The sequence below is a fragment of the Agrilus planipennis genome, unplaced genomic scaffold (assembly GCF_000699045.2).
Source record: "Agrilus planipennis isolate EAB-ADULT unplaced genomic scaffold, Apla_2.0 scaffold662, whole genome shotgun sequence".
Taxonomy (NCBI): domain Eukaryota; kingdom Metazoa; phylum Arthropoda; class Insecta; order Coleoptera; family Buprestidae; genus Agrilus; species Agrilus planipennis.
This window is the reverse complement of record NW_020439312.1, coordinates 1-8,684: the sequence shown is the minus strand read 5'-3', so window position 1 is coordinate 8,684 and position 8,684 is coordinate 1. Positions and strand designations below refer to the sequence as shown.

The window sequence follows — 8,684 nt, the reverse complement described above, 5'->3', positions numbered from 1 at the left end:
TAGTATTTTTAATTAAATTACTCATTTTGTATATTTTTATCTACACTTATAGTTTTATTTTAATATTTAAATACCTACTTTAGGTGATACGCACAACTCGTTATAGTTTTAAATTAATTTAATTACTTTTAATATACTTGGCAACGTCGACGTTCTATAGTACTTTTGCGTCATACAATTTCCTATAACATCATCTATGTTTTAAAAGTTAACCTTATAGATAGACAACGTAATTAACCTTAATTTTGTTTTCAAGTTGTTAGTAAAACTATTTAAACTTTGATCTTATTTCTAAAGCATTTTTCTACAGGAAAATGGCAGATGAACTCGATAATGTAAATATTAATACAATTGTAAGCATTTTGCTGTATTCATTGAGGAATTATTTTTGTAGCTTCCAGTTATTACTGTGAAGGAACCCCTAGATTTAGTCAGATTAAGCTTAGACGAACGGATTTATGTCAAGATGAGGAACGATAGAGAATTACGAGGACGGTTACATGTAAGTTAACATGATTTATATTTTAGTTTAACATTAATTTTGGTTTTATTCCTGTCAGGCTTATGATCAGCATATGAATATGGTTCTTAGTGATGCGGAGGAAACAATAACGACAGTGGAAATAGACGAAGAAACGTACGAAGAAGTTTATCGTACAACTAAGAGAAACATTCCCATGTTGTTTGTTAGAGGAGACGGTGTGATCTTGGTGTCACCACCTATGCGAACAGGCTAAATCCCAAAAATGCATAAGTAAATTTAATTAAAAATTTCAAGCTTGTTTAACTTTACAAATAAGATGGACGGAAAAAAATCATTAAAATAGAAACCATAAAGTGCATTAAATATTTATTATATTACAAAGACAAGTACAAGTAGTTTTAATGTATCGCTTAATTTAAAAGTTATAAAGTTACAGTATAATACACAAGTTCCATATGTATATATATAAGAGACCATTTCTACAGTTTATGGTAATGTAAGAATGGGAAAAGCACATAGTACAACTACAAAAGTAGAAACAACAAATATTAATTGCGATAATACTGCAATAAAACATTATCCCACATTTTCAGGCATTTAGAAACATACAAACTTTGTTGATAAACTGTAAGACAAAAACGTTTTACTATACAATTTTTTAAAAGCTTTCACTACAAGGTGCATATAAAATGTTAATTCGATTTTATTATTCATGATTCACATTAATGAAAATAAAAAGGCAGCAACCGGGTAAGCAAGGGCTAACTAAATTTCACATTTTTGTGCATCTCAACTAGTATTAATATTTACTTTCACTCAAAGCATTGCACCAGAAATTGTACTATTTTTCATATAAAAAAATGGGTATTTTAATTTTTTTAATCACAAATTCTTGATTGGATCTTAATAGAAATATTTATTGTAGATGTTTCAAAAGAGAAAATTATGCTTTTGATTGAAATACAAATGTCATGTTAAAATTTTTTCTTTTTTCAATCTTCGATTTTAAACTCATCGTCTGTTCTTCCCTTAAATTTAACAGCTATTTTTTATTAAGATTCATTCATTCACAAGTTATTAGAAATTAGTGTTATTGGTTTTCTTCACCAACCACTGCAACTTCTCGCTACTAAGAGACATAAATAAGTGCTAGTGATAGTAACTTGCCCAAAAAATTATTTGTAGGGTCAAACTACCATTACTTACTCGGCTGACCTTTAATGTTACAGCATAAAAGTAAAACAAAAAATGACAAAAAGGTTGCTTGTAAGACTCCCTATTAAAGTGAATATAATTCGTCATTCTTGTTTTATATTTTGGTGACTAAAATTCATTAGATTTTTCGTTGCACACAAATCACACTCCAAAACAACTCAAGACCAAGCTACAAGCAAAAAATAAATTTTTAATCTCAATTATAATACCTTTAAAAAATGTTTACTGTTAAATTCTTTTCCTATAAAATATTTCATATAATTTATGTTTGAATTGTGCAGAAATTACAGCATAAGCCTTTTGCCTAATAAGAAAGCGCGTTATTTGAATAAAAAAGACATATTACGCTAAAAATTAAAATGAACGTGTTTTGCTTTAATTATTGTCAGTATATTATTAAATAATATATAAGAAGGTTTTGAATTAATTGCTTCAACCATAAGTTAAAATATTTAAAAAAAAAACACTATCTTTTTTGAGTCTGTCAGCAAGTTATTGGAATGCTTTAAAACGTAATATGTAATGCAAATATCGTTACTCCCAACGACAAAAAATGTCGTTTCATTAAAAAACCGATTTTATAAAATTGTTAGATCGATAAAAACACTCCTCAACCACTCTTCGGACCGTTAATGTAGCTCAGTCTTGTCTACCCCAGCCTAAAAGCGCTACGCTCATTAGTACATTTGACTAGCCGTGCTGGCTTTTCTATGGTGTCACGCAGACGTTTCGTTTTCACCCCAACCCTCACTGTCACATTCTGATTCAGAGGCGGAGTCCGAATCGCTCATCTCCATAGCAACTCTCCTGGCCAATATACTTGCAACATCGTGTAATCCGTTACCCCTTTCCACCTCTTTTTGTTCAATCTTTTCTACCTTTCTCAATTTAATACCATCACGAATCGCTTTAAGTAAATCATTTCTTGGATCAGCCATTGGAGGTGGGCCTTGTTTAGAAATAGGTCTATCTTTAATTGGCATCAGCTTCGGTGGAGAAGAACTGTTCAATATCTTAGCTAAATCACCGTTCATCATGGGTGGTGGACTGATTGGTCCATTTGTTAATGTTGTTGGCATTGGAGGTGGCGGAGGCGGTGGAGGAGCAACCGGAGTTGTCTGTTTAGGAGGAGAAGTTTGTTTTGGTACAGGTGGAGGGGGCGGAAGTTCTTGTGCGGGCTCGGGTGTAGCTTGATGCGAATGGGGAGAATTTGATCGAGAGTGACTCTGCTGACGTGACATTACACGAGCAGGAATACCGTTAGGTGGTGACATTGACATTTCAGGAGGCGGAGGAGGAGGAGGTAGAGCGTCACGTCCTGCAGACATGCTTCGCCCTCTGGTTGGCGTGTTCGCGGAAGGAGTAGACGAATTGCTTGGCGGTGCAGGTGGTGGTTGACTCGGGCGCACTTTTCCACCCCGTGTCGGGGTACCCAGTTGATAATATTGATCACCATTGGGCGGATTATTCTGCATATACAATCCTGCTTGGTATGGATTCTCGTCATAAGGTGGATATACTGGACTGTGCATTCCATCAGGAACTTCTTGTTGATACGAACGCCTTAATTCTATTGAGTTGGGTCTCGGTGGTCTTTGTTCGATATTTAGATTGATTTGTTCTGGAGGTGCATAGTGAGGAGGCAGCTGTTGGGGTATTGGTGTTCTATAATGAACATTTTGAGGCATAATATATTCTCCATGCCCTACGGCGATTTGGCGTTGTCTTTCACGAGTATTGTGCGGTTGTCTGACTCTCTGCTTGTGTCTACCCCCTTGACTTCGTTCGTTTCTTGGTTTATGGGGTTTCTTGCCTTTGTCATGCATCATTCTTTCTGTATCTTTTAACATTTCTTGTCTCCATAATTCAAAGAAGTAATTTGGATCAGTATAGAATTTAAGACCGTCTTTTCCGTCATCTCTGTAACAATTTAGTTTGTCAAGAGGAGGTGGACGGTCACAGGACTGATAAGTCTCGAGCATAGCTGTAGGCATTGTCGATCTCGAAAATATCTAAAAAACATTCACATTAAAAATCTATAATAGTATATTGTAGATAAAGGTATTACCTGTTGGTCAAATACAACAGCACTCTTAAATGCTTTTCTCATATGAATATCCTGAAGTGAAATTTCTTCTCCTACACTATCTAATTGGGTCACTTTAATTGCAAGCCTATCAATTCTAGCTTGGAGGGAATTTGATCTATCATATATTTGTTGTGCATCTCTAGCTAATTCACCAAACAAATCTTCAGCATGTCTAGAAAGGGAAGACAACTGCCTCACTGTATTCGCTAAAGTCCCATTAGTGACAGCTTCCAATTCAGATGGAAGAGGGAAGTCATCAGGAAGAGTCCCTCTAGAGACATGTACTGGTTCTATCACACGTTTGGGTAAAGGCATTTTATTTCAATAGCCTTTGTGCTTATTATACAAATTGAATTCTATCCTACCATACATTAAACATTGAACTTCGAATGGTTTGTGCAGTTATTTCTTAGTTTCATTTTCTAAAATAAAAATAGTTTAAAACTAAGCAAGCTGAGTTACTATAAAAATCTACAGTAAGCAACAATTAGAAATTAATACAACAAAAGGGATAAGGGCATTACCTTTACCAATTAAAAAATTGCAGGATGTACACAGTTTAAAAGGAAATTGACACTTATTTTTAACAGCAGAGTCAACTAGTATTTTTTGGTTAAGCATTATGAACGAATGATGATATAAACCATATAATAGGTATCAGTATTAAAATTACTTGCACATTTGCTTACTCATTATATTCATAATAAACACTCCCAGTTTTTGCTATCATTATAATACAAATATCTCTCGCTGGAGAAAAACAAAACGTGCTTGAAATTTTAGATGATCCTATTACTAAATATACTTACATTAGATAAAATTTTAATCAAAAATAAATAAGATAGCTACCAAACATAAACTCGGTGCCAACGCATTTACTCATTTTTGTAACGAATAAATTGCTAATTATTTTCAGATAATTACGACTCCAGGAATGTTTACATGATCAGTGTAAGCAATTAAATTATCACATCAAAAAATCAAAATTAACAGATGTCTGGATTTATTTAGGTAAATGTCAAAAGTACGCCAAGCAAGAGGCCGATTTAAATATTTGGTTTTCTTACAGCACTACACACCTTTTTATTGTCTCTATTTTTCATGATCAAAAAACTGCACTGCAATTAACTATGTACACTTAATGTCCCGAATTCGAAAATTTCCGATTAAAAACATCTTAAAACATTTAAATGCACAGGAACCAGAAACTGTCTAAATGATACACCCTTCACCGTACTGTTACAGAACAGAGCAGGCGCATCATCACGTACCCAATGTAATGATATTAAACTTCTTGATTCTCACTTCCCACTCATTAGAAAATGTACGCTTTGTTACTAATAGCCTATAGTAACATAATAAATGAAAGTCAATGCAATTTTTATTTTTTACGGAACATACCTACCAATAACAATTCAACAATTAACAACAACACTTTTATTATAAGTATTCCTTGTTGCTTGCTATTTGCTTTGACTAATAATAATATATCACTTGTCTATGTAGCAAAAATGTATGAAGGTACCGTTATGTTGGTATAATTTTATGCAACAATAAATAAAACAATAATTATGTAATCTACAAACCAAAAAATGTTTATCTAACTGCTTAGTTTGCCCCCAGAATTATTTATTAAAAATCATTAACAATGTAGACGATTATTGTTCTTCAAGTAAAAATCATTTATATTTTTTAAAATGACCAATAAATCAGTAAACCTCTATGTACAATCTTTTAGCAGTCTCAAATGTTTTTGCTTTAAATTTTTATTTTAACAGCATATTAAGTCACACAAATTTCTATATTTAATCGTTGTACAAATTTTATTTTATTTTTTTACTTTACTAATTTCGTTTCTGCGACTTTAAATATAATTCAGGTGGATCAGAATTAGGATCTGCATTTGTAATTTGTTTGAACATTCCCAACATCAAAGTGGGTATTGTAGTTTTTCTTAATTCAATATTAAATTCTTTCAAAGTTTCTTGAAACACAGGTTCGAGGTATTTTAATTGGCCATGGTCTAAAGTGGGAAAGAAATGATGCAGCGCATGGTTTCCAAAGTTGGTAAGAATTAGAAAATGAGAACCATCTATTTCAAATCTATCCATTACAGCATCTAATTGTCCTAAACCCCAATCGAAAGGTATTTCTGGTCTAAAGTGTTAATGCAATTCGGAAAAGTTAATAATTATCACAATGTAATAATTTACCTTGGTTTATCCCCGTCGTGGAATATTTTGGGATGATGATGAGCTGCTGTAAAACCGATTAAATTGAAATATAAACTGGCAACTAAAGTGGCGGTAAACCACATTTTAAATGCAATCCAAAATGGCTGCTCACCCAACACGTACATAACCAACAGAGGAAAAAAAGAAACCAAATCGTGAAAACCAAAATGAGAAGTTCGTTTCAAAACAAGAAAAATGAGTATCCTAAAAGACCGAGTCAATAAACACCCATAAAAAATAAATGACGATATTGTAATTTACCTTTTTATGACTCCTATGTGATTTAAGGTAAGCCAGTAAAATGGCGCATATATTATTGACAGATACCTGTGTACAAACGACTTTCTTTTGGGCAAAAATTCCATTATAGGTTCGTGAAGTGAAATTTCCAAGTCCGCAATTGTGTTAGTATACAAGTGATGACTAAAAATGTGAAACATCCGAAATTCGCTAAAAACGTGACAAAGTTTAGAACGTCATATTTGTTTGACTTCAAAATAAACTTTACCGTGACTGCAGCAAAGACAAATCGGGATAATACATCCTCCAGTTGTCTTTTCGATGCATATAATTATGGCCTGCTATAGTTACCAAAGCCATTAAAATACCGCAAATAGTCGCAAAATAGAAATCAATATAACGGGTGGCCAAAACTCCAAAAAGAAACAAACCAAATGCCATTATATCCGAATAAAAGTTTGACCAACGACTATCTCTTTTTGGAAGGTCTTTGAGAAGGGGGCGAACTTTTCTTTTAAGTGTTCTATAAAAACCATCGTCCTTAAAACTAAATGGCGAATTTCGTGAAGTTTTAGCCTTCCTTTTCCAGTATTTAGGAAGAAGCTTTTCCGGAGAATCCGAAATATGATGAACTTCGAAAGCTTCTGTAATATCAGTTCCCTAAAATATTTTTTATTACAATCGAACTTTACTTACTTATTTACTTACTTTGGTCATTTTCAACCAAAACGCCCCACCAGGGTGTTTGTCTATAAAATCGTTTAAATCATATAAATCGTCATGGATTCTCCACAAACCCTCGGCCCCATCATCAATACGTTTACCCTCGAGCCAAATATCTGTGTTTTTTAAACGTAAATCTCTGTAAGTTGGATATTTCATCCCCAATGTGGATTGTAGGGGTATATTTTGGGCCTTTGGAGCCATTTTTTACACCGACTCAGCGTAATATTGCTTTCTCAATGTTTGTGATGGTAATTTAATCAAATTTAAACAAAAACACCATCTAAATAGACGCGATAGAAAACATTTTAATTCGTTTATCAGGGGTTATGAACTTTTTAATAAACAAACGATAAGGAGCCTAATTGTTATTTAATTTGAATTTTCTTTCGTCGATAAAGAGTAATCTATATACGTAAGCATTAAAACAAATTATGATAGCTTTCAGTTGATAACCTTCTTATTTAAAAACATAACAATAACCAAANCTTCTTTTAAGACTATTAAGAAATTCAAATAAACATTAATAGTATGTACTATTACTACCTAATATTTTTCTAATTAGATTAGATTAGAATGTGCGAGGACCCTGTAAGAGAAAGGCCCCGGGCGGTTGCTCTGTTCGCCACCCCCAAAGGCCGCCCTTGAATATAACGAAGTAAAATGGCGCATTTCTGTTAGCACAGAAAATGGCAGATTAGGAAATATTTTGATTAAATAGACATACTTCTAACTTGTCATCGAAGTAATTATAGCTGGTAAGTATCATATAGATACCTCATTTCGAACCCTATAAATTTCAATGAACCGTTTAGATCAATCGCCCAGTACAATGATTATAAATAAGCGTATTGTAATTTGAACACCGCAAAAGTATGTACATACATATGTATTATTAACGTACATACTGTAAAAAAAAAATGAAATTCTTAATAAGCTAGCAAGACTTTTTCGGGACTTCAAAGCGATCATTTTAATAAATTGTTTTCTCTTACTTCTCCTACTATTAATTTGAGCTCCTGAAGATATTAGTCATGACTGTTGGTGAAACGTCGAAAAAAAATAATAATTCTATAAAATGATGGTCTATAAGTCCGAACAAATCAATGATATTATTTATTTTAAAATCTAATAACAATACACTATAATTGTTGTGTATATAGGGGACGCTATGGAAGTCAATAAAAAAAAAGATAAGTTGGTACCTCTCTCAAAGGGCTAGTTAGAGTCAAAAGTTGTTGAGAGGAGTAGAGATAGACCTAGATTAGATTACGGTTCAAAAATAGTTAAGTAAGTGGGATGTTCTAGTTTTAGGGAAATGCGAAGATTAGTTCAGGATAGGAAAGAGCGGAGGTGCGTGTCCACCGACCCTACGATGATGATGATAATGATGTTATCTAAACAATTTTTAAAGTGTAATTTCACATTTAGTGTTTAACATATTTTAGTAGCAGTTTATTCATAAAAAAAATGCACTTAAAAAAGAAGTAAGTACTTACAAATTTAAGTCCTTTTCAAGTGTCATGTTATCACCTCTAATAATAAATTGAGCTGTAGCATTTCAAGACCGCAAAACACTTCTGTACTCACTAATAACTAAACTGTATTCGTAAGATACGTTGTTTGCATTCAAATAGATTTATTTTTATTATCGTAATTTTAGATATAACATATTCAACAGGGTCGTGGGCATTATAAT

At 32.8% G+C, this 8,684-nt stretch overlaps 3 protein-coding genes across 4 annotated transcripts; 1 reads left to right on the top strand and 2 right to left on the bottom strand.

The window, feature by feature from the left end:
• The first annotated feature begins 219 nt into the window (after positions 1 to 219).
• LOC112905673 (U6 snRNA-associated Sm-like protein LSm3) lies at positions 220 to 870 on the top strand. Its single transcript, XM_025978524.1, has 3 exons — positions 220 to 335; positions 395 to 502; positions 561 to 870. The coding sequence occupies exons 1-3, from the start codon at positions 315 to 317 to the stop codon at positions 735 to 737; spliced, it is 306 nt and encodes a 101-aa protein (XP_025834309.1). The 5' UTR covers positions 220 to 314; the 3' UTR covers positions 738 to 870.
• On the bottom strand, positions 838 to 4,843 carry LOC108743648 (wiskott-Aldrich syndrome protein family member 2). 2 transcript variants are annotated; one of them, XM_018479230.2, is made up of 3 exons: positions 4,478 to 4,843; positions 3,768 to 4,210; positions 838 to 3,711 (listed from the first exon to the last, which is right to left on the bottom strand). In XM_018479230.2, the coding sequence occupies exons 2-3, from the start codon at positions 4,101 to 4,103 to the stop codon at positions 2,416 to 2,418; spliced, it is 1,632 nt and encodes a 543-aa protein (XP_018334732.1). In that variant the 5' UTR covers positions 4,104 to 4,210; positions 4,478 to 4,843; the 3' UTR covers positions 838 to 2,415. The 2 variants fall into 2 exon arrangements, with proteins under 2 accessions (XP_018334732.1, XP_018334731.1); XM_018479229.2 differs by lacking the exon at positions 4,478 to 4,843 and adding an exon at positions 4,313 to 4,470.
• Positions 4,844 to 4,867: 24 nt separating this feature from the next.
• On the bottom strand, positions 4,868 to 7,298 carry LOC108743649 (cytochrome b5-related protein-like). The gene is made up of 5 exons (XM_018479231.2): positions 6,971 to 7,298; positions 6,531 to 6,922; positions 6,284 to 6,472; positions 6,002 to 6,226; positions 4,868 to 5,945 (listed from the first exon to the last, which is right to left on the bottom strand). Exons 1-5 carry the CDS (start codon positions 7,187 to 7,189, stop codon positions 5,633 to 5,635), a joined length of 1,338 nt encoding a protein of 445 aa, XP_018334733.1. The 5' UTR covers positions 7,190 to 7,298; the 3' UTR covers positions 4,868 to 5,632.
• Positions 7,299 to 8,684: the final 1,386 nt, after the last annotated feature.